We start from the raw sequence: 25,587 nt of genomic DNA, 5'->3' as shown, positions 1-25,587 counted from the left end.
AACAAGGGGGTCAGCAAGGGGTCAACAAGGGGGTCAGCAAGGGGTCAACAAAGGGTCAACAAGGGGGTCAACAAGGGTCATCAAGGGGTCAGTAAGGGGTCAACAAGGGGGTCAACAAGGGGATCAACAAGGGGTCAACAAGGGGGTCAACAAGGGGTCAACAAGGGGGTCAACAAGGGGTCAACAATGGGTCAGCAAGGGGTCAACAAGGGGTCAGCAAGGGGTCAACAAGGGGTCAACAAGGGGTCAGCAAGGGGTCAACAAGGTGGTCAGCAAGGGGTCAACAAGGGGGTCAACAAGGGACTCAGTAAGAGGGTCAGCAAGGGGTCAACAATGGGGTCAACAATGGGGTCAACAAGGGGTCAGCAAGGGGTCAAAAAGGGGGTCAGCAAGGGGTCAACAAAGGGGTCAACAATGGGGTCAGCAAGGGGTCAACAAGGGGGTCAGCAAGGGGTCAACAAAGGGTCAACAAGGGGGTCAACAAGGGTCATCAAGGGGTCAGTAAGGGGTCAACAAGGGGTCAACAAGGGGGTCAACAAGGGGTCAACAAGGGGGTCAACAAGGGGTCAACAATGGGTCAGCAAGGGGTCAACAAGGGGTCAGCAAGGGGTCAACAAGGGGTCAGCAAGGGGTCAATAAGGGGGTCTGCAAGGGGTCAACAAGGGGGTCAACAAGGGGATCAACAAGGGGTCAACAAGGGGGTCAACAAGGGGTCAACAAGGGGGTCAACAAGGGGTCAACAATGGGTCAGCAAGGGGTCAACAAGGGGTCAGCAAGGGGTCAACAAGGGGTCAGCAAAGGGTCAATAAGGGGGTCTGCAAGGGGTCAACAAGGGGTCAACAAGGGGGTCAACAAGGGGGTCAACAAGGGGATCAACAAGGGGTCAACAAGGGGGTCAACAAGGGGTCAACAAGGGGGTCAACAAGGGGTCAACAATGGGTCAGCAAGGGGTCAACAAGGGGTCAGCAAGGGGTCAACAAGGGGTCAGCAAAGGGTCAATAAGGGGGTCTGCAAGGGGTCAACAAGGGGTCAACAAGGGGGTCAACAAGGGGGTCAACAAGGCGGTCCATAAGGGGTCAGCAAGGGGGTCAGGGAGGGAACAAGGAGACGACGTGAGTGTGGAGCTAAGTGATGTTTAACGTGGTTTGAAATCCGCCGCAGCTCCTTAGAAATCCGTGGCACCTCCTAAAAAAATCCACGTCAGCTCCTGAAAATCCGCGGCAGCATTCACAGGAAGTCCGCAACTGACAAAAAAAATCCGCGGCAGCTCCTTAGCAAAGGCACGGCAGTTCCCAGACAACCGCGGCAGCATCTTCCAGAAATCCGCGGCAGCATCTTCCAGAAATCCGCGGCAGCCACCGTGAGAGCTCTCAGTGGGTGAGGGATGATGCGGCCCTGTCACCTGACCTTGACCCTGACCTTAATCACGACCCCACCGCCACCTAAGGTGCAGACCAGGGCCGTATCGCTGGCAGACTGATGCATAGGGACAGCTGCCACTGGGCGTGCCCCTAGGCTAAACTGATTTGATACGTTCTGCATGGATGGCGGTGTAGGTATATTAAGTGATGATGATGATGATGTGGAGGTGATCATGATGGTGATGATGGTAATGCAGGGCGATTGTTTTACATCATCGTTAATAATTACATTAAAAGGAATCAACATCAGCAACATCAACATCATAAATTATGTCATCAGCTGTAATATTAACCATCAACAAGACAATCAGCAGCATTAACATCACCAACATCATCAGATTTCATATTAACCATCAACAAGACCATCATCAGCAGCAGCATTAACATCACCAATATCATCATCAACGATAATATTAACCATCAACAACCACCACCACCATCAGCAGCAGCTGTATTCCTAGAAACACCATCAACATCATCAGCATGAACATCAACATCACCAAAGACACAGGGAAACACAGGGAGACACAGGGACATGGAGACACCTTGACACGGAGACACAGGGAGACACGGAGAGACAGGGAGACACGTTGACATGGAGACACATGACGACATGGGTACACAGATACACAGGAACAGGGACACGGTGACACAGAGGCACGAACTCACCCGCTCGCCTTTGTCTCCCTTGGGACCCTCAAAGCCCTGTTGAGACACAGAGACGGACAGGGAGACAGACAGGGACACACAGGGACAGGGATATCAGGACGTGGTGCTGGCCACACCACCCACTCGTGTGTCGGCACTTTCCCCAGCAGCGTATGTGGCCTATACGGGGGCCTTTGTCTGTAGATGTGTGAGGGCGATGACGTCACTCACTGGGTGTCCTCGTAGGCCTTCGACCCCATCGACCCCTCGTTCTCCCTGTGGACGTCATCGTCATCATCACCATCAGCATTATCATCATCATCACCATCATCATCAGCAGCATCATCATCATCACCATCAGCAGCATCATCATCAGCAGCAGCAGCATCATCACCATCAGCAGCATCATCATCGCCATCACCATCACCACCATCATCATCACTACCACCATCATCATCGCCATCACCAGCATAATCATCACCATCAGCAGCATCATTATCACCATCACCACCATCATCATCACCACCATCATCATCACCACCACCGTCATCACCACCATCATCACCATCAGCATCATCACCACCATCAGCATCTCTCACATAATCACCATCAGCACCACCACTATGATCCCATCACCACCGTCACCACGTCTCCCCATCGTCTCACCTGGTCTCCTTTTGGGCCTGGTGGCCCAGAAGGTCCCATGGGGCCTATATCTCCCTGTGATGCACCACACACGCACATTAACGAGAGAGAGAGAGGTCAGTTAACTCCATGTCACTCCTCCATCGCTACGACTACCACGGGCACTCGTCCCGTGAACTTCACACGCTGATTCCTCCACCCGTGATAATTGATTTTTTACCCTTTTATCTGGCTACAAAACTGACCCCTTTTTTACAAGGAGTCATGTTTGCATAGACCACATTACCTGCAGTCATAATGCAAACAAAAAACACAACTTGATAAGGATATATACGCTGCCAAGCTTGGTGGTGTTCATTCAGACGCTGTATTTCCGACAGACCTGTTCTTCACCTGAGGACGGCTGCTTGCGTTGTGGCCGAATCGTCATGAGAATAGTATTTTATTATGTTTTATTTGTATTATTTTATTATTTTCCTTCTACGTGACTTTACCGAAAGAACCAAGAAGATGAATCCCTTCAGTCACGAAAGCTTTAAATCGAAATATAACTCTGACAATGTATGCACTATCCTTGAAGTTGATTGGTCCAACTTCAAGGACAGTGCATACATTATCAGAGTTATGTTTTTTGTTTGCATTATGACTGCAGGTATTGTGGTCTATGCAAACATGACTCCTTGTAAAAAAAGGTGTCAGTTTTGTTGCCAGATAAAAGGGCAAAAAAACAATTATCATATTTTTTACTGGCAAATGAGGTTCCAATGGCGTAAATCCTTCATCCGTGTTGAGGCATTGTAGGCCTGCATTCGTGACAACTACCTCCTAAATATGTACATCTATAAAATTCGACTTTTTTAATATGTATTATTATGATTTGAAGCTGTCGTGACTCCAGGAATCCATACTCTTTGGTTCTTTCGGTAAAGTCACGGACGCTCGTGTTGCGCCCGAAACGTCGTGATTTATTTTATATTTCATACCCACGTGGCTTTACCGAAAGAAACAAAGAGGATGGATTATTAGATTTACTCGACGCGTCATGGCTGACGTTCGTCACCCGAGCGTTCTAATTGGCTGGAGAGCCACGTGTGCGTGACGTCAGCGGGGGCAAGGAGGGGTATGGGTACGAAGGGTGTTAGTGGCAGTGTTAGTGATAGTGTTAGTGGCAGTGTTAGTGGCAGTGTTAGTGGCAGTGATAGTGTTAGTAGCAGTGTTAGTGGCAGTGTTAGTGGCAGTGATAGTGGCAGTGGCAGTGTTAGTGGCAGTGTTAGTGGCAGTGTTAGTGATAGTGTTAGTAGCAGTGTTAGTGGCAGTGATAGTGTTAGTGATAGTGTTAGTAGCAGTGTTAAAACTCACCGGGTGGCCATCCACACCAGCAGAGCCCTGGTGCATGCACACACCATGCACACACACACGCACACATACACATATACGCACACACACACGCACACACACACACGTCCATGCATTCACAGACACGTCCATGCACCTTCACATGCATGTGCATGCACCTTCACATGCATGTGCATGCACCTTCACATGCATGTGCATGGACCTTAACATGCATGTGCAGGGACCTTCACATGCATGTGCACGCACCTTCACATGCATGTGCATGCACCTTCACATGCATGTGCATGGACCTTCACATGCATGTGCATGCACCATCACATGCATGTGCATGCACCTTCACATGCATGTGCATGCACCTTCACATGCATGTGCATGCACCTTCACATGCATGTGCATGGACCTTCACATGCATGTGCACGCACCCACGCGATGCACTTACAGGTAAGTTTGGAGAATGGGTCAAGTATGGGTCGGTGTTAATCAAGCCACGTGTACACGTGTGTGTGTGCACGTGTGTGTGTACACGTGTGTGTGTACACGTGTGTGTGTGTGTGTGTACACGTGTGTGTGTGTACACGTGTGTGTACACGTGTGTGTGCACGTGTGTGTACACGTGTGTGTGTGTACACGTGTGTGTACACGTGTGTGTGCACTTGTGTGTGCACTTGGGTGTGTGTACACGTGCGCCTCAAGGTGCACATGGCCTGGCACAAGCGTCGTGGTGACGTCACCACCACTTAGTGGCGAATGGCGGTTGTTGTTGTTGTGTACGCGGAGAGCGGTGGAGCGGTAGTGTATTGGTTAGCGTGCTGCACTACGGTTCCCGATCACGTGACGATTATCTGAACCCGGTACTGGGCTCCCCTAGGTCGACTCAGCTTTGAATGAGTACCTGGTGCGGTGTCCGTATAGAAGACATCGGCACTGGGGAGACAAAGGCGGCCGGGCTTGGTGTTGGCTACCCACCCCATTAATGTGCCATCATCGGTACGACTCACAAACAGCACTTGCCCGAACAATCTTTTGGAAGCTATACGGGGGAACTTTGTGCGTGTGCTTTTGACAAATTAGTCAAGGCCATTAGTCAAAGTGGGCTTTGCCTGGTAGTATGGGGTTGGCTTAGTTGTATATTTGTTTGTGTTTAGATGATTTGTTTACCTTTCCTGGACTCTGCACTCCTACCGTGTGATTGTACTGCTTGCTGTTGCTGCTGTAACGATCTCACCCGCCCCAACCGGACATCCGTAAAAAAGAGCTTAGTAGCTCATCGGATTCCTCCAGCAGCGTCACTATTGTGACGTGTGTGCGTCACGTGGTCTCTCACCGGAAGCCCCAGGGGGCCCCGCTCCCCCTTGGCCCCCACCTCTCCGTCGCGTCCCTTCTCCCCGTCCAATCCGTGCTCGCCCTGCGCACCACGTGATTCCGCATCATTAGCATGCATCAATCATGAGCATCCCACTGAATTGGCACGTGTCATTCAATAATCGGCATCGTCATCGGCCATGGGGTCGTCCATAAATGACGTCACGTCATTTTGGACGATTTTGACCCCCCCCTCGTCACACGGCGTCACAAAAAGTCAGACCTCCCCCGCCCTCGGATATGACGTCACAAAGCTCTGCCCCCCCCCCCCCCAAAAAAAAAGATAAAACATGCTTCAAATCGCTTTAAACTATTGTCATTGTAGTGCGTATTTAATGTGGCGCTGCACTCTGATGTCGTAAGAGAAAACATTGATATAATTTGTGGCCGGGTCGCTTCTGAAGAGGAAGCTTAATAGCCGAGTGGGCTTCACCTGGTAGGATTACAACAACATGTGTTTGGTTTTATTTGTATATTTCAAGTGATTTATTTACCTTTCCGATTACTCTGCACTCCGATCGTGTTTGTGTTGCTTGTTAATGTCACGTTCTTACCCGCCCCTTCCTGGGCAGCGGTGAAAACGAGCTTCGTTGCTAATCAAACTCCTCCAGCACAAATAAATAAATATTCTACTTCTTGTGCCCAATTTGTCGTCGTTTACCCTCCACCACCCGACGAGCTCCTCATTGCCAATGTAGCACTCACACCCAGACCGAGACAGCTCCTCCTCCCCCTGCTGCTCCACCTCCCCCTCCTCCCCCTGGTCCCCCTCCTCCTCCCCCTCCTCCTGCAGCCCCTCCCCCTCCTGCTGCTGTGTATTTGGAGTTTGAGTGTCTCTCTCCTCTCTCATCATCACCACGGTGGCTATGAGATGTTAACTACCTCGCCTGGTGTACAGGAGGTCGTCGGTTCGATCCCGACCCTAACGCCTGCTGCTGTGTATTTGGAGTTTGAAAACACAACTCTGATAATGATATGCACTGTCCTTGAAGTTGATTGGTCCACACCCGAGACAGCTTTTCTTAGAGCCCAGTCTCACCCTGGTGTTGGACCAGATGACGCCAAGAGGCGCACAACTACAACAATTATCATGTCTCTTGTTGTTATTTCGATTTCCGACCTCCCCCCCCTGGTTGCCATGGTGACGAGTGAGGAATTCTCAGTTCACGATTGCGTTCTGACTGGGGGTGGTAATGATGGGGGTGGTGATGATGGGGGTGGTGGTGATGGGGGGGGTGGTGGTGATGGGGGTGGTGGTGATGGGGGTGGTGATGATGGGGGTGGTGATGATGGGGGTGGTGATGATGGGGGTGGTGATGATGGGGGTGGTGGTGATGGGGGTGGTGGTGATGGGGGTGGTGGTGATGGGGGTGGTGATGATGGTGGTGATGATGGGGGTGGTGATGATGGGTGTGGTGGTGATGGGGGTGGTGGTGATGGGGGTGGTGATGATGGGGGTGGTGATGATGGGGGTGGTGATGATGGGGGTGGTGGTGATGGGGGTGGTGGTGATTGGGGTGGTGATGATGGGGGTGGTGATGATGGGGGTGGTGATGATGGGGGTGTTGGTGATGGGGGTGGCGGCGATGGGGGTGGTGGCGACGATGGGGGTGGTGGCGACGATGGGGGTGGCGGCGATGGTGGAGGGGGGTGGTGGTGGGGGGAGGCGTTATCGAGCAGTGGATTGAACATGACTGGGTGGTTGAGTCGGTATCCCACTCACCTTAGGTCCAGGAAGACCCTGGGTGGGGGGTGGGGGGTGGGGGGGGGGGTCGAGGGGAGGGGGGGAATATTACATCAAAATCTCAGATTTGCTGCTCAGCTGAAACTCATCTCCCTGTGTACAGCCCTCCCTGCAGAGCCAGTGGTGGGAATTCCACGTTACTATGGCGGGGATTGAGTCTCTCCAGCGGACAACCATTCCACAAATTGGTACCTATTTTATCTACCGCAGTGAGAGGAATGTTGAGTTAACCAGGGCCTCCCCTAGGTCGACTCAGCCTCACATGAGTACCTGGTGCGGTGTGTAGTAAACATCGCCACCGGGGAGACAAAGGCGGGCGGGCGGGCGTGGTGCTAGCCACCCACCAGAGGTGTGGACTCGAGTCATGTGACTTGGACTCGAGTCAGACTCGAGTCATGAATTTGATGACTTGCGACTCGACTTGGACTTGCATAACAATGACTTTGTCCCACCTATGAGATGTGGACTCGAGTCATGTGACTTGGACTCGAGTCAGACTCGAGTCATGAATTTGATGACTTGCGACTCGACTTGGACTTGCATAACAATGACTTTGTCCCACCTCTGCCACCCACCCCCCCCTCGTGTGCCGTGCCGGCCTTCAATGGCACTAAGCGCTAACAGCACTTGACAACAAAAGTCTGTTAAGGCTATACGGGGGATATTTGTCTGTACGTGTACGCGTGTGTAAGTGTGTGCGTATGTACACGTGTGTGTCTGTATGTACGTATAAACGTGTGTGTGTGTGTACACACGTGTACACACACACACAAGTTGGCACAGTAGGGGGCACAGGTGGTGCATCAGCCAGTCATCTCGGTCATCTCAGTCAGTCGACCCGTGGCACCTGCTGGGTCTGCCCCGTGACCTCCTGGCAGCGGGCGTTCGACACTTCACGTGGTCTCAAGGTGCACATGGCCTGGCACAAGCGTCGTGGTGACGTCACCGCCACTTAGCGGCGAATGACGGTTGTTGTTGTACGTGTGTGTAAGTGTGTGTGTGTAAGTGTGTGTACGCGTATGTGTGTGTTCCACCAAACTCACTGATATCCCAGAGTCTCCCTTATCTCCTTTGGGACCGGCTGGCCCCTGTTTTGGGGTTGCGGGGGGGGGGGAGAAAGGGGAAGGGGGGAGGGGTGAATTAATCACGTGATCCGAGCCAGAACACGCCTACCGCAGTTTGATGAGTTGTCATGTATGTATTTAATAGATAAATTCTTCAACCGTGTCATCGTATTCGTGTTTGACAACAACGAGTTGCCGACTCAGGCGTGAAGGACTCACCAGGGCTCCCTCCGGGCCAGCGTCTCCCTGGAACGAAACATCATTCATTCATTTAATCAGTGAGTCCTACACTCACTCAATTAGACATTAACGTAAACAGTAATTCAATGACACACTCACTCAATAAGACATTAATTTAAACAGTATTTCAATGACACACTCACTGAATTAGACATTCATTTAAACACGTTCCTTCGGAGTGGGCAGGTAGGCACTTGGTTGGACAGCGCATTCGTGCACGACAGACAGACAAATAATCCCTGGTGGGCAGTGTGGAACCTGTTGTTCCTACCTGTATGTATACAAGATAACTTGACTTTAGGTAGCCAGGCAGACAGCCCCCTGAACTATCGCCCCCCCTCTCCCTTAGGCCCCTCCCCCTTAGGCCCCTCCCCTGACCCCCTTTCCCTTAGGCCCCTCCCCTGACCACCCCCCCCCCCCCCCATATCCTCAGGCCCCTCCCCTGACCCCCCTTCCCTTAGGCCCCTCCCCTAACCCCCCTTCTGTTAGGCCCCTCCCCTGAGCACCCCCCCCCCCCATATCCTTAAGCCCCTCCCCTGACCCCCCCTCCCTCAGGCCCCTCCGCTGACCCCCCCCTCAGGCCCCTCCCCTGACCCCCCCCCCCCCTCAGGCCCCTCTCCTGACTCCCCCCTTCCTTAGGCCCCTCCCCTGACCCTCCTCCCTTAGGCACCTCCCCTCTCCGTACCCGGCAGTAGGTCTCCACCAATCAAAGAGCTGTTTGTAAGGTCTCCACCAATCAAAGAGCTGTGTGTATTATATATTATGTACGACAGACAGTCAGACAGACAGACAGCTAAATAATCCCTGGTGGGCAGTGTGGAACATTGTTCCTCCCTGTAACAGTAATTCAATGACATCCTCAATTAACCATTCATCTAAACCAGGGGTCCTCAAACTACGGCCCGCGGGCCACATGCGGCCCGCTGAGGACATTTATCCGGCCCATGGTCACTAATTGGGCTGCGCTTGTGAGCACTAATTGGGCTGCGCTGGTGAGCACTAATTGGGCTGCGCTGGTGACTACTCATTGGGCTGCGGTGGTGGGCACTGATTGGGCTGCGGAGGCGAGCACTGATTTGGCTGCGCTGGTGAGCACTGATTGAGCTGCGGCGGTGGGCACTCATTGTGCCCACCGCACTGCGATTTGTGAACAAAACTGCATGTGTAATTATATTTTTAATGGCACCCGCACCAGTGTGAGCCTGGGGTAAAAGCGGAGTTCCCCCAATCAGACTGCATTGATGGGCAGTGCAGTCTGTATGTCTCTGTGTGGGCAAAGTTATTGCTGGTATATTGTTTTTGTAGCGCTGTATATATATATTGGTATTTTACTAATAGCAATTTTGACTCCCTAGGAAACAATGATGTCAAGAAAGAGAAAAATTGACTCGGAGTGTAGGATATTCAAAGAACAGTGGACATATGATTACTTTTTCATGCAGTACAAGGAAAGAGCTGTGTGTCTGATATGCCAGAATATAGTGTCTGTTCAAAGAATACAATTTACGTCGACACTATGAAACTCATCATAAAGATAAATATGATTGTTTGATCGGAGAAGTGAGAAAAGATAAAATATTAAAAATGAAAAATACATTAACTCAGCAAAATACTTTTGTGAAGCAGAATCAGCTAAATATTTCATCACTGCGAGCAAGTGTTCAAGTTGCCAAGCTAATAGCGTGCACTGGCAGACCATTCGTGGAGGGAGAATTTGTTAAAGAATGCCTTCTTTCTGTTGCCAAAGAGATGTGTCCAGAGAAGGCCGATTTATTTAGTACAGTGAGTCTTTCAGGACCTACAATTACACGGAGGATTGAAGAAATTGGAGACAATTTGCATCAGCATTTGCAAAACTCCACAAAAAAACTTTCATATTTTTCCTTGACACTTGACGAAAGCAATGATGTTCGTGATTCTGCACAACTTTTAATTTGTATTCGTGGGACGAATGACTATTTCGAAGTCACAGAAGAGCTTGCTGCACTGCAAAGCATCAAAGGAACAACTACAGGAGAGGATATCTATGAAAAGGTTTGCCAAACTGTGAATGGTTTGGAGCTGAACTTGGCTAAACTAGCCAGTGTGACAACTGATGGTGCTCCTAGCATGGTGGGGTCTAAGAAAGGAGTAATTGCTCGCATTAACCAAGAGATGGACAAACATAACCATTCTCATCCAATAGCCATACACTGCCTCATCCACCAACAAGCGCTGTGTAGTAAATCACTGAAGTGGGACTCTGTTATGAAAATTGTGGTATCTTGTGTTAACTTCATTAGAGCTCATGCACTAAACCACAGACAATTTCAGGAATTTCTGTCTGAGCTAAATGTTGACTATGAAGATGTTCTGTACCACACAGAAGTCCGTTGGCTGAGTCGAGGGAGAGTTTTGAAACGTTTCTATGACTTACTTCCACAGATTACAGCTTTTCTGCTTTCAAAAAACAAAGAAGTACCAGAGCTCAATGATGCAGAATGGAAATGGCACCTTGCCTTTCTGACAGATGTAACAGAGCTACTCAACAGTTTCAATGTGCAACTTCAAGGAAAGGGGAAGCTCATCTGTGATATGCAATCACATGTCAAAGCATTTGAAGTAAAATTAGGCCTCCTCATCAAACAAGTGAAGGAGGAAAACTTCTGCCATCTCCCCACAACTCAAAATCTGTTAGCTGAAAAACCATTGGTTGCATTCCCAAACAAAACATGTGTGGATTCACTGGAAAAATTGCAAAAGGAGTTCCAATTTAGATTTAAAGAGCTTCATCTCCATGAACAGGACATACAGCTTTTCCGTAACCCATTTTCTATTGACATTGAAAATGTGGATACAATTTACCAAATGGAACTGGCTGAACTGCAGAATTGTGATTCTCTGAAAGACGCATTCAAGTCAAGCAGCCTTCATAATTTCTATGCATCTCTCCCCTCTGAGACATATCCTCATCTCAAGAACCATGCACTCAAAATGGCAACCATCTTTGGCAGCACAAGTCTGTGAACAGACTTTTTCCAGAATGAAACATTTGAAATTTCCAACCAGATCTAGACTAACGGATGCACACTTGCATCACTTGTTACGACTAGCAGTGACAAATATGGAACCGGACATTGACCATCTCATTAGCCAAAAGCAGGCCCATAGTTCCCATTGAAATACTGGCAAGTTTGTTGATTTAACTTTACTTGTTCTTCATTTTAAATATTGTATTTTTCCCGTTTTGTTTCTTCACTTCAAAATAAGATATATGCAGTGTGCATAGGAATTTGTTCATAGTTTTTTAACTATAGTCCGGCCCTCCAACGGTCTGAGGGACAGTGAATTGGCCCCCTGTTTAAAAAGTTTGAGGACCCCTGATCTAAACAATAATGCAATTACATACTCACTCAATTAGACATTAATTTTAAAGGTAATTAAATTACACAGTCAATTCGCCATGCATTGAAATAGTCATTAAATTACACACTCACTCATTTACCCAATAAATTAAAAGGTAATTAAATTACTCTTCACTCAATAACTCATTAATTTAAAAGGAAATTATTGTTTTCATTCACTCTACTGCTCATTTATTTACTCATTAGATTGCTTAAATTACTATAATACTCGAGAATTCAATGAATTAACAGTTCAAATATTCATTAATTCACTAATTTAGCCTACTGCTTAATGACTCAGGCAAGCCATCAGCCAATCATTAACGTGATTACGCAACATTTGGTCCATCGCGAACAAATGGATAACTCAATTAATTAATTCACAATCCATTCAGTAATTCAGTTACTCAATCGCTCAGCCGATCATTCACAACAATTGCTCATTCACCCAATTCCTCCACTCATTCACTCAACCCAACGACGAACTAATTGACCCACTAATTCTTTAATTTATTCACCGACTCAATTGCTCATTCGCCCGCTAATTCAACCAATCAGAACTCATCATTCCCACGGCCGACCTTCTCTCCCAGGGGGCCTTGGAGTCCCGGGAGGCCTGGGGGGCCCTAGGGGAAGAAGGGGGGGGGGGTGAATCACGTGTACACGTGTGTGTGTGTATGTGTGTATGTGTTTGTATGTACACGATAGTGTAGTGGTTAGCGCGCTGCGCTACGAACCCGGCGATCGGGGTTCAATTCCCGCTCACGGCCAACACCAGTGACGATGATCTGAACCGGTCCTGGGCCTCCCCTAGGTCGACTCAGCCTCAAACGAGTACCTGGTGTGGTGTGTAAACATCGCGACTAGGGAGACAAAGGCGGCCGGGCGTGGTGCTGGCCACCCACCCCCTCGTGTGCCGTGTCGGCCTTTACAGGTGCTCGCTAACAGCACTTGCCCCAACAGTCTGTTTAGGCTATACGGGGGATTTTTGTCTTTTTATCTGTTGTGTGGGTACACGTGTGTGTGTGTGTGTGCATGTGTGTGCACGTGCGTGCACGTGTGCATGTGTGTGCACGTGTGTGTGTGTGTGTGTACGCGTGTGTGTGTGTACACGCGTGTCGGCAGCTGTCGGGGAACGGTTAGCGCCCTGTGCCTGGGCCTCCTCTAGGTCGACTCAACCTTAATTGAGGACCGTGTGCGGTGTATAGACCATCAGACAAAGGCGACCGGGCGTCGTGCTGACACCACAACCCCCCCCCCCCCTCGTGTGCCGTGCCAGCTTTCACCCGTGCTGCTCGCTAACAGCACTTGCCCCTACGGTCTGTTAAAGGCTATCGGGGGGATCTGTGTCTGTGTCTTTGTGGACCGACCTGCACCACGCGCACCCCTCCCTCTCCCTCCAGCACGTGGACAGCGCCCGGCTCGCCCTTGGGCCCCACCAAACCCTGGGCACAGACAACACGCACTTCACCAGCCGGATGATGATGACGATGGTAGAGTAGCAGTGATGATGAGTGGGGTGATGGCACATTTATGGTGATGATGGTGTTGGTGATGATGATTATGATTGTGGTGATGGTCAAAGCGGTGATGATAATGTCGGTGGTGATGGTGATGATGGTGATGGTGGTAGTGATGGTGGTGATGGTGGTGGTGATGGTGGTAGTGATGGTGATGGTGGTGATGGTGGTGATGGTGGTGATTGTGGTGATGGTAGTGATGGTAGTGATGGTGGTGATGGTGGTGATTGTGGTGATGGTAGTGATGGTGGTGATGGTGGTGATTGTGGTGATGGTAGTGATGGTGGTGATGGTGGTGATGGTGGTGATTGTAGTGATGGTAGTGATGGTGGTGGTGATGGTGGTGATGGCGGTGGTACCTACTCACCCTGGGCCCGACAACTCCCAGTGGTCCAGGTGCTCCAGCATCGCCCTGCACACAACACAGAGAGCACACATGTGGTGGTGGTAGTGGTGATGGTGGTGGTGGTAGTGGTGATGGTGGTGGTGATGGTGGTGGTGGTAAATGATGGTGGTGGTGGTGGTGACGATGATGATGATGGTAGTGACGATGATGATGATGGTGATGATGATGATGGTGGTGATGGCGATGATGGTGATGATGGTGATGATGGTGATGATGATAGTAGTGGTTGTGATCATGGTGATGGTGATGATGATGGTAGTGGTTGTGATGATGGTGATGATGGTGGTGATGGTGGTGATGATGGTGATGATGGTGGTGGTGGTGATGGTGATGATGGTGATGATGGTGATGATGATGATGGTGATGATAATGGTGATGGTGGTGATGGTGATGATTATGGTGGTGATAGTGATGATTATGGTGATGATGGTGATGGTGATGATGATGGTATTGATGATGATGGTAGTGGTTGTGATCGTGATGATGATGGTGATGATGGTGATGATGATGATGGTGATGATGATGGTGGTGATGGTGATGGTAGTGGTTGTGATGGTGGTGATGATGATGGTGGTGATGATGGTGATGATGATGGTAGTGGTTGTGATGATTATGGTGATGGTGATGATGATGGTGATAGTGATGATGATTATGATTGTGGTGATGGTCATAGCGGTGATGATAATGTCGGTGGTGATGCTGATGATGGTGGTGATGGTGGTGATGATGGTGGTGGTGGTGATGGTGGTGGTGGTGGTGGTGATGGTGGTGGTGGTGATGATAATGATGATGGTAGTGATGATGATGATGATGGTGGTGGTGATGATGATGGTGGTGGTGGTGATGATGATGGTGGTGGTGGTGGTGATGATGATGATGGTGGTGGTGATGATGGTGGTGGTGGTGATGATGATGATGGTGGTGGTGATGATGGTGGTGGTGGTGGTGGTGATGATGATGATGATGGTGGTGGTGATGATGATGGTGGTGGTGGTGGTGGTGGTGGTGATGATGATGATGATGGTGGTGGTGGTGGTGGTGATGATGGTGATGGTGGTGATGATGATGATGGTGGTGATGATGATGATGGTGGTGATGATGATGATGGTGGTGGTGGTGGTGATGATGATGATGGTGGTGGTGGAGATGATGATGGTGATGGTGGTGATGATGATGATGGTGGTGGTGGTGATGATGATGATGATGATTATGATGGTGGTGATGATGATGATGGTGGTGGTGGTGGTGGTGATGATGGTAGTGGTTGTGATGATTATGGTGATGGTGATGATGATGATGGTGGTGATGGTGATCGTAGTGGTTGTGATGGTGGTGATGATGATGGTGGTGATGATGGTGTAGATGATGGTAGTGGTTGTGATGATTATGGTGATGGTGGTGATGTTGATGATGATGATGGTGATGATGATGGTGATGATGATGGTTATGATGGTGATGATGATGGTGGGCTTCACCTTATCCCCAGGTGGACCAGACTGACCCAACTCTCCTTTCTCTCCCATGTCGCCCTGCACACGCACCAAAGACAAAGATCCCCCGTGTTGCCCACACAGTCTGTTGGGGCAAGTGCTGTTAGCGAGCAGCAACTATGAATGCCGTGACAGCACACGAGGAGGTGGGTGGCCAACACCACGCCCGACCGCTTTTGTCTCCCCAGTGGCGATGTTTTACACACTGCACCAGGTACTCATTTGAGGCTGAGTCTACCTAGGGAAGGCCCAGGACCGGTTAAGAAAATCGTCACCGGTGTTGGGCGTGAACCAAACCCGGGTCGCCAGGTTCGTAGCGCAGCGCGCTAACCGCTACACCACCGCTCCCCATACAACAACAACCGCCATTCGCCACTAAGTGGCGGTGACGTCACCACGACGCTTGTGCCAGGCCATGTGCACCTTGAGGCCACATGACGTGTCGAACGCCCGCAGGCAGGAGGTCACAGGGCAGACCCAGGTGCCACGGGTCGACTGACTGATTTGACCGAGATGACTGGCTGATGCACCACCTGTGCCCCCTACTGTGCCAACTTGCTGTGTTTTATTCACCCGGCGCTCCGCTCGTTGTTGTGAGCGTCGCTCCTCCGCCCTCCGTTGTTGTTGGAGGGCGACTGCCTCTAACTACCCAGTAGCGTCCTTCACGAGCCTCCTCCACAGAGGCCGATCTTGACACCTCTGGTACCAGTCATCGGAAAGTTCACTCAGCTCCACATCCTTCTGTACCACATCACTCCATCTCTTCTCTAGCCCGTGCCGCGTCCATTTAGCCCCCTCGATCTGGCCGAACATTCGGTGGCTGGGGATGCGGGCTACATGACCCAGCCAACGCAGCCTTGCCTGCCAGAGGAGCTCACCGATGGGACTTTGCTCAGATCTTTCGAGGATTTGTGAGCTCCACACACAATCCAGCCTGGTTAAACCCAGGATGGATCGTAGGCAGGCCAGCCTAAATGTTTCTAACCGGCAAAGATGCTCCATTAGGGGGGTCCACGTTTCGCAAGCGTAGAGAAGGGAGGGAATGACTGTGATCGAGAAGACCCCTTACACACACACACGTACACGTACACACACACGTACACACACACAGACACTCATCAGGCACCTTGAGTCCAGGGGGGCCCACGGGACCGGTGGGGCCCTGGACACCAGGGAGACCCAGCTCGCCAATGGGGCCCTGTGAAAACACACATACACACGTGTACACACACACACACGTGTACACACACCTGTACACACACACAGACGTGTACACACACACACGTGTACACACACACACGTGTACACACACCTGTACATACACACACACGTGTACACACACACGTGTACACACACACACGTGTACACACACTTGTACATACACACACGTGTACACACACACGTGTACACACCTGTACACACACACGTGTGCACATAAACACATTAACACGTGTACATGCACGTGTAACGTGAAAACACACGTGTACACACACATGCACAGTGTACACACACACACACACGTGTACACACGTGTGTGTGTGTGTCTACACACACCCAACCCGACACACGTGGAGGGGGGCGCGTTGGGTGTATTCATCGTGATTACGACTGTTGCGTGTCCACCCAGTCGAGTCTCACTGAGTCCCAAGACCCAGCAGGAGGGTCCTGCCCAGGTCCCACAGCGGCAGCAGCGGTGAGCGATGTGCTGCTGCTGCTGCTCTGTGATTGTGCGGTGTCATTTGTCAAACTTGAGCCGCCACTCAAGTCGTACACGATGGCCTGTCTCTTGCGAACTACGTCACGGGATCTTGAACGCGTGTCACTGCGCGTGAAGCAGCAGCAGCAGCTGCAGCCGCTGCAGCAGGAGGCGCGTGTTGGTAGTCGCGGTGTCGCGGTATCACCGCTGTCAACCCCTTATCGGTGCCCTACCTTATCACAGACCAACTCAGACATTGTTGGTCCACCCCCGTGCAAGGGAGAAACACACATAGACAACTGCGGCTAAATGTGCCCCGTATTGTGAAACGGCTGTACGCCGTAATGGACCTGCGAACGATGTTTTTTGTCCCCTGTACAAGAATACGGAGTTGGCACGGTGTGCGGTGTTAACCAGGGCGGTTTGCCGTAAGTTCGAACCGCCCCCAATGTGAGAGTGGGGAGGGGCTACAGAGGGGAGGGGCTAGAGGGGGAAGGGGCGGGGCAAGAGAGGGGAGGGGTCGGGAGAGGGGGTTGGAAGAAGGTTCGGGAGAGGGGAGGAAGGGGGGAGACAGAGGGGGGAGGGGGGCGGGTGAGGAGAGGGGGGAGGGAGGGAGGAAGGGAGACGGAGGGAGGGGGCCGGGGGGAGGGGGACGGGGGGAGGGGGACGGGGGGAGGGGGACGGGGGGAGGGGGACGGGGGGAGGGGGCCGGGGGGAGGGGGCCGGGGGGAGGGAGATGGGGGGAGAGGGCCGGGGGGAAGGGCGGGGAGAGGGGAGGGGGACGCGGGAGGGAGGGAGAGGGAGGCAGGGAAGTGGGACGGGGGGAGTGGAGGGGGAGGAGCGGGGAGAGGGGTGGGGAGATAGGAGGGGGGAGGGGTAGGGGAGAGGGGGGGTGCTCACCTGAGCGCCCGGAGTTCCGTTCGAGCCCTGGGGAGAGACAGATCGAGGGTTCAACTCCCCGCACAGACATCGATTTCCCAGGCCGCGTGCGGCTTCCCTGTCCCCCCACTCCTCCCCGCTGCACCCGATAGGTTTCATGGCGCAGCAGCGGCGCGGGCTGATGATTACAGCACTCGCCTCGTCACTCCACTCGCTCGCGCGACATGACGACTGCTCTCATGAAGTTCGTTTCCTCCCTGCTCACTCACCCACTCACTCACCCACTCACTCATCCACTCATTCAACCATGCACTCAACCAGTCACTCATCCACTCACTCAACCACTCACTCACCCCCGCACTCAACCATACACTCAACCAGTCAATCATCCACTCACTCAACCACTCATCCACTCACCCACGCACTCAACCATGCACTCAACCAGTCACTCATCCACTCACTCAACCACTCATCCCCTCACTCACCCACTCACTCACCCACTCACTCATCCACTCAATCATCCACTTACCTACTTAACCACTCACTCACCTAACCACCCATTCACTCACCCACACACACTCCCACCCACTCACTCGCCCACCCACTCACTCACATACTCACTCACCTACTCACTCACCTATCCACTCACTCACCCACTCAATCATCCACTCACCTACACACAGTCCCACCCACTCACCTATCCACTCGCTCACCTACCCACGCACTCACTCACTCACTTATCCACTCACTTATCCACTCACTAACTCACCCCCGCTCCCATCCACTCACTCTCATACTCAATCATCCACTTACCTACTCATCCACTCGCTCACCCACTAAACCTTCCACTCACTCACCCACTCACTCATCCAATAACCTACCCACTCACTCACCCACCCACACTCCCATCCACTCACCCACTCAATCATCCACTCACCTAATCACCCACCTAACCACGTACTCACTCACGCATTCGCTCCCACCTCTTCCTTCAAAGACGCCTAAGCCCAGCGGGGGGAGGTTTCGACCAAAATAACCCTCGAGATAAAGAGGGGGTTGCTCTCTCTCCCTCCCTCTCTCTCTCTGGAGCTCCCCTCTCGCAGTGCAGGCCCCTTCCGCCAGCAGCGGCGTGAGCCGAGCGATTTCAGTGCTGCGCCTTCATCTCTTTGAATAAATAAATAACCCGCCAGGGTTCACTTGCTGGGGGAAACGATTACGGCTCCTGTGCCGGGAAGCGAGAGGGGTATTTCTGGACGCCCGTCTTTTCCTACTCACTCTCTCACCATCATCATCATCCCATCACGCCGACTCGCACTCAGCCAATTACAGCCAATTACTCCGCTCGCTCGGCACGCACGCTGCTGCTGCTGCTGCTGACGATGATGCTGCTGCTGCTGCTGACGATGATGCTGCTGCTGCTACCGCCCTCTCGGAGGGAGAGAGAGGGGTGAGGGCGCAAATCGCAGCGCCACCGCTCCCCCAGCTGGGTTCCACGCAGCGAGGAGGGAGGAGAGGAGGAGGTGGTGGTGGTGGAGAGGAGGAGGTGGTGGTGGTGGTGGAGAGGAGGAGGTGGTGGTGGTGGTGGTGGAGGAGAGGAGGAGGTGGTGGTGGTGGTGGTGGTGGAGGAGAGGAGGAGGTGGTGGTGGTGGTGGAGGAAAGGAGGAGGTGGTGGAGGAGAGGAGGAGGTGGTGGTGGTGGAGGGGAGGAGGTGGTGGTGGTGGAGGGGAGGAGGTGGTGGTGGTGGAGGGGAGGAGGTGGTGGTGGAGGGGAGGAGGTGGTGGTGGAGGGGAGGAGGAGGTGGTGGTGGTGGGAGGTGGTGGGAGGTGGTGGTGGTGGAGGTGGAGGTGGTGGAGGTGGTGGAGGGAGGTGGTGGAGGGAGGTGGTGGAGGTGGTGGTGGTGGTAGGGAGGTGGTGGCGGTGGGGAGGAGGAGGTGGTGGTGAGGAAGAGGAGGAGGAGGTGGTGGTGGTGGTGGGGTGGTGGTGGAGGGAGGTGGTGGTGGTGGTGGTGGAGGGAGGGGAGGTGGAGGGAGGAGGAGGTGGTGGTGGTGGTGGCAGCTCCGCTTCGTAAGAGGAGTTAAAAATATACCTCGCTTGTTACGAGTGTGTGAATGTGAGTGTGGGACTGTGTGAGTGTGGGACTGTGGGACTCTGTGTGTGACTGTGAGTGTGTGTGACTGTTTGGGTGAGCGAGTGGGTCTGTGAATGTGTGGGTGAGTCAGTGGGTCTGTGAGTGTGTGGGTGAGTCAGTGGGTCTGTGAATGTGTGGGTGAGTCAGTGGGTCTGTGAGTGTGTGGATGAGCGAGTGGGTCTGAATGTGTGGGTGAGTCAGTGGGTCTGTGAGTGTGTGGGTGAGCGAGCGGGTCTGTGAATGTGTGGGTGAGTGAGTGGGTCTGTGAGTGTGTGGGTGCGTGAGTGGGTCTGTGAGTGTGTGGGTGAGCGAGTGGGTCTGTGATTGTGTGAGTATGTGAGTGTTTGGGTGAGTCAGTGGGTCTGTGAGTATGTGGGTGAGTGAGTGGGTCTGTGCATTTGTGGGTGAGTCAGTGAGTCTGTGAATGAGTGGGTGAGCGAGTGGGTCTGTGAATGTGTGGGTGAGCGAATGGGTCTGTGAATGAGTGGGTGAGTCAGTGGGTCTGTGAATCTGTGGGTGAGTCAGTGGGTCTGTGAATGTGTGGGTGAGTCAGTGGGTCTGTGAGTGTGTGGGTGAGTGAGTGGGTCTGTGAGTGTGTGGGTGAGCGAGTGAGTCTATGAATGTGTGGGTGAGCGAGTGGGTCTGTAAATGTGTGGGTGAGTCAGTGGGTCTGTGAGTGTGTGGGTGAGTCAGTGGGTCTGTGAGTGTGTGGGTGAGTGAGTGGGTCTGTGAATGTGTGGGTGAGTCAGTGGGTCTGTGAGTGTGTGGGTGAGCGAGTGAGTCTGTGAATGTGTGGGTGAGTCAGTGGGTCTGTGAGTGTGTGGGTGAGTGAGTGAGTCTGTGAATGTGTGGGTGAGCGAGTGGGTCTGTGAATGTGTGGGTGAGTCAGTGGGTCTGTGAGTGTGTGGGTGAGTCAGTGGGTCTGTGAGTGTGTGGGTGAGTGAGTGGGTCTGTGAATGTGTGGGTGAGTCAGTGGTTCTGTGAGTGTGTGGGTGAGTCAGTGAGTCTGTGAATGTGTGGGTGAGCGAGTGAGTCTGTGAATGTGTGGGTGAGCGAGTTGGTCTGTGAATGAGTGGGTGAGCGAGTAGGTCTGTAAATGTGTGGGTGAGTCAGTGTGTCTGTGAGTGTGTGGGTGAGTGAGTGGGTCTGTGAGTATGTGGGTGAGTCAGTGGGTCTGTGAGTGTGTGGGTGAGTCAGTGAGTCTGTGAATGTGTGGGTGAGCGAGTGAGTCTGTGAATGTGTGGGTGAGTCAGTGGGTCTGTGAGTGTGTGGGTGAGTGAGTGGGTGAGTGTGTGGGTAAGTCAGTGGGTCTGTGAGTGTGTGGGTGAACGAGTGGGTGGGTGAGTGTGTGGGTGAGTGGGTGGGTGAGTGTGTAGGTGAGTCAGTGGGTCGATGTGAGTGAGTGGGGAGCGGTGGTGCAGCGGTTAGCGCGCTGCGCTATGAACCTGGCCGCCTGAGTTCGATTCCCGCTCACGGCCAACACCTAGCGACGATTATCTGATCCGGCCCTGGGCCTCCCCTAGGTCGACTCGGCCTCAAATGAGTACCTGGTGCTGTGTGTAAATATTGGCGCTGGGGAGACAAAGGCGGCTGGGCGTGTTACTCGCTAACAGCACTTGCCCCTACAGTCTATACTGGGGATACTTGTAAATGTATGTGTGTTAGTGAGTGTGTGGGTGAGTGAGTTGGTGTGTACATGGGTGTGTATGTGTGTGGGTGAGTGAGTGGGTCTGTGAGTGTGTGGGTGAGCGAGTGGGTCTGTGAATGTGTGGGTGAGTCAGTGGGTCTGTGAGTGTGTGGGTGAGTCAGTGGGTCTGTGAGTGTGTGGGTGAGTGAGTGGGTCTGTGAATGTGTGGGTGAGTCAGTGGGTCTGTGAGTGTGTGGGTGAGCGAGTGGGTCTGTGAATGTGTGGGTGAGTCAGTGGGTCTGTGAATGTGTCGGTGAGTCAGTGGGTCTGTGAATGTGTGGTTGAGTCAGTGGGTCTGTGAGTGTGTGGGTGAGTCAGTGGGTCTGTGAGTGTGTGGGTGAGCGAGTGGGTCTGTGAGTGTGTGGGTGAGTGAGTGGGTCTGTGAGTGTGTGGGTGAGCGAGTGGGTCTGTGAATGTGTCGGTGAGTCAGTGGGTCTGTGAGTGTGTGGGTGAGTCAGTGGTTCTGTGAATGTGTGGGTGAGTGAGTGGGTCTGTGAATGTGTGGGTGAGTCAGTGGGTCTGTGAGTGTGTGGGTGAGCGAGTGGGTCTGTGAATGTGTGGGTGAGTCAGTGGGTCTGTGAATGTGTCGGTGAGTCAGTGGGTCTGTGAATGTGTGGGTGAGCGAGTGGGTCTGTAAATGTGTGGGTGAGTCAGTGGGTGAGTGTGTGGGTGAGTCAGTGGGTCTGTGAGTGTGTGGGTGAGTGAGTGGGTCTGTGAATGTGTGGGTGAGTCAGTGTGTCTGTGAGTGTGTGGGTGAGTCAGTGGGTCGATGTGAGTGAGTGGGGAGCGGTGGTGCAGCGGTTAGCGCGCTGCGCTATGAACCCGGCCGCCTGAGTTCGATTCCCGCTCACGGCCAACACCTAGCGACGATTATCTGAACCGGTCCTGGGCCTCCCCTAGGTCGACTCGGCCTCAAATGAGTACCTGGTGCGGTGTGTAAATATTGTCGCTGGGGAGACAAAGGCGGCTGGGCGTGTTACTCGCTAACAGCACTTGCCCCTACAGTCTATACGGGGGATACTTGTAAATGTATGTGTGTTAGTGAGTGTGTGGGTGAGTGAGTTGGTGTGTACATGGGTGTGTATGTGTGTGGGTGAGTGAGTGGGTCTGTGAGTGTGTGAGTGTGTATGTACAAGAGTATGTGTGTGTGTGAGTGTGTATGTACGAGCGCGTATGAGTGGGTCTGTGTGTGAGTGTGTATGTACGAGAGAGTGTACGTGTGTGTGTCTCTGTGTGAGTGTATGTGTCTGTGTGTGTGTGAGCGTGTATGTGTGTGTGTGAGTGTGTATGTGTGTGCGTGTGTATGTGTGTGGGTCTGTGTGTGAGTGTGTGTGTGTGAATGTGTATGTACGGGAGTGTGTATGTGTGTGGGTCTCTGTGTGAGTGTGTACGTGTCTGTGTGTGAGTGTGTATGTGTGTACGAGAGTGTGTATGTGTGTGGGTCTCTGTGTGTATGAGTGTGTGTCTGTGTGTGTGTGAGTGTGTATGTGTGTGAGTGTGTATGTGTCTGTGTGTATGTGTCTGTGTGAGTGTGTCTATGCGAGTGTGCATGCCTGTGCGTGTCCATATGTGTGCATCTCTACCTGTGCCGCCGTGCGTGTGCATGTATGTCCATACCCCCACCCCACCCCCCCAAAACCTCACTTAGCCCCCACCCTCCCCTCGCCAGAATTTCTCCACGGAGTCGCAGAAAGCCCAATTAGGGGAATGTTTCGGAAGGAACGCCGCGCTCTGTAGAAGGCCGAGCGAGCGAGCGAGTAGCAGTAGCAGCAGTAGCAGCAGCACCTTGCAGATACAATCACGGAGCGGGTCGCGTTTCAACCCCGGAATGCTCACGCCTGGCTCACACAAAGGCCGTGTCACCAACGCCGTGCCCGTGACCACTTAGCTAGCCTGAGTTCAAGCCCCGGGTCCAGATGTGCCTCTCTCTCGCACTCGAACTCAAGTGGTTCGTAATAGCCGTGTCCGGGGGGGGGGGGGGGGGGGCAACGAGCCGGTGCCTGGAAAGGCACCTGGGTTCAAGCCCTGGGTCAGGGTGTCGTCTCGAGGTTGGAATGTTCGTAATGGCCGTGTCGGAGACACTGGGTTTCAGGGTTCGGGCCATGGGTCTGGTGGGTGTCCCTCTGTGCCGGCGTGGACGGCACCCTCGTGGTGTTCACCTTCTGAAGCGCTCGCTCGTCACCGTGGCGTGCGCGATGACCACCACCACCACGTGACTTTTCGTTCGTGTTGTGCGCGATGCTTTTAGCGCCACAGCGCGTGGAATTGTAGCGTTTTTTTCGTTTGTTTGCTGGTGACTTTGTGTGCATTTCATATCGAAATCGCCTCCAGTGCGTTTGGCAATAAAAGTTGTTTAAAAGTCAAAAGTCTGTGAACCTCCACAACTAAACACAGGAAACAGCTGCCACGAGTGGGCCCCCCGATGTGAAAAACTAACGAACTATTAAAAACAAATTTAAATCTTTACAATGAAACGGCTTATCGCGTGGACATTTACATCAGCAGCCAAACACTCTAAACGCGATGATGTTCATCCTAAAATGTGGAGGGGAAAAACCGGAGGACCCGGAGAAAAAAAAAATCCACGCGAGCACGTGGAGATAAGAGACGCAAACTCCAAATACACAGCAGCAGGCGTCAGGGTCGGGATCGAACCCACGACCTCCTGTATACCAGGCGAGGTAGTTAACATCTCCTATCCACCGTGATGATGATGAGAGAGAGACGCAAACTCAAATATACAGCAGCAGGCGTCAGGGTCGGGATCGAACCCACAAACCTCCTGTATACCAGGCGAGGTAGTTAACATCTCATAGCCACCGTGGCAAAATCTTAGCTGAGGCTCTATGAGTTTGATCAAAGACCTTCACCCGACCAATCATTCACTTCGTCTTCCCATCTTCATGCGAGTCCACCAACCCTGACTCCCCGACCCCCGTCACCCCCTCCCCCCTTGCCACCCACCGGGGTCCCTGGGCTCCCTCGGGGTCCGTCTTTGCCGGTGTCTCCTGGGGGGCCCCTTGGCCCGGGGGGCCCGGGGGGTCCGGGGGGTCCTGGGGGGCCACTCACCCCGGGGTCGCCCTAGAGACGGGCGGAAAGGGGGCGGGGGGAAGAGAGGGGGGGGGGGGTGAGTGGGGGGGGTGAGTGGGGAGTGAGTGGGGGGTGAGTGGGGTGGTGAGCCGGGGGGTGAGCGGGGGGGTGAGCGGGGGGGTGAGCGGGGGTGGTGAGCGGGGGGGTGAGCGGGGGGGTGAGCGGGGGGGTGAGCGGGGGGGTGAGCGGGGGGGTGAGCGGGGGTGGTGAGCGGGGTGGTGAGCGGGGGGGGTGAGCGGGGGGGTGAGCGGGGGGGTGAGCGGGGGTGGCGAGCGGGGTGGCGAGCGGGGGGGCGAGAGGGGGGCGAGAGGGGGGGCGAGAGGGGGGGCGAGAGGGGGGGCGAGCGGGGGGGCGAGCGGGGGGGCGAGCGGGGGGGCGAGTCACCTTGAAGAAGTGTCGCTTGATGATTTGCTGGTCACTTGTCAGGAACCCCGCGTTGGCGCGAGGAAAAACCATCTAGAGCCACACAGCACACAGCAGCAGGGACTCCGTGTCAGTCTATGGGTCTCTGTGTGGTGAGTCTGTGGGTCTCTGTGTGGCGAGTCTATGGGTCTCTGTGTGATGAGGCTGTGGGTCTCTGTGTGGTGAGTCTATGGGTCTCTGTGTGGTGAGTCTATGGGTCTCTGTGTGGTGAGTCTGTGTGTCTCTGTATGGTGAGTCTGTGGGTCTCTGTGTGGCGAGTCTATGGGTCTCTGTGTGATGAGGCTGTGGGTCTCTGTGTGGCGAGTCTATGGGTCTCTGTGTGATGAGGCTGTGGGTCTCTGTGTGGTGAGTCTATGGGTCTCTGTGTGGTGAGTCTATGGGTCTCTGTGTGGTGAGTCTGTGTGT

At 53.1% G+C, this 25,587-nt stretch overlaps 1 protein-coding gene across 1 annotated transcript in view; it reads right to left on the bottom strand.

The window, feature by feature from the left end:
• Positions 1 to 25,587, bottom strand: part of LOC144942475 (uncharacterized) — a 34,241-nt gene that overhangs the window by 4,254 nt on the left and 4,400 nt on the right. Inside the window, exons 4-18 of the mRNA XM_078869342.1 lie at positions 25,144 to 25,215; positions 24,634 to 24,750; positions 17,876 to 17,902; positions 16,406 to 16,477; positions 15,265 to 15,318; positions 13,234 to 13,308; positions 12,445 to 12,489; positions 8,460 to 8,486; positions 8,220 to 8,264; positions 7,156 to 7,173; positions 5,395 to 5,475; positions 4,074 to 4,100; positions 2,736 to 2,789; positions 2,301 to 2,345; positions 2,091 to 2,126 (exon numbers count right to left, since the gene is read on the bottom strand). Coding sequence (XP_078725468.1) covers positions 2,091 to 2,126; positions 2,301 to 2,345; positions 2,736 to 2,789; positions 4,074 to 4,100; positions 5,395 to 5,475; positions 7,156 to 7,173; positions 8,220 to 8,264; positions 8,460 to 8,486; positions 12,445 to 12,489; positions 13,234 to 13,308; positions 15,265 to 15,318; positions 16,406 to 16,477; positions 17,876 to 17,902; positions 24,634 to 24,750; positions 25,144 to 25,215 — 795 coding nt within the window. The remainder of the gene's footprint in view (positions 1 to 2,090; positions 2,127 to 2,300; positions 2,346 to 2,735; positions 2,790 to 4,073; positions 4,101 to 5,394; positions 5,476 to 7,155; positions 7,174 to 8,219; positions 8,265 to 8,459; positions 8,487 to 12,444; positions 12,490 to 13,233; positions 13,309 to 15,264; positions 15,319 to 16,405; positions 16,478 to 17,875; positions 17,903 to 24,633; positions 24,751 to 25,143; positions 25,216 to 25,587) is intronic.

Source organism: Lampetra fluviatilis, chromosome 27 (assembly GCF_964198595.1).
Source record: "Lampetra fluviatilis chromosome 27, kcLamFluv1.1, whole genome shotgun sequence".
Classification (NCBI taxonomy): domain Eukaryota; kingdom Metazoa; phylum Chordata; class Hyperoartia; order Petromyzontiformes; family Petromyzontidae; genus Lampetra; species Lampetra fluviatilis.
The sequence above is the reverse complement of the archived record's forward strand: the minus strand, read 5'-3'. Positions and strand labels throughout refer to the sequence as shown.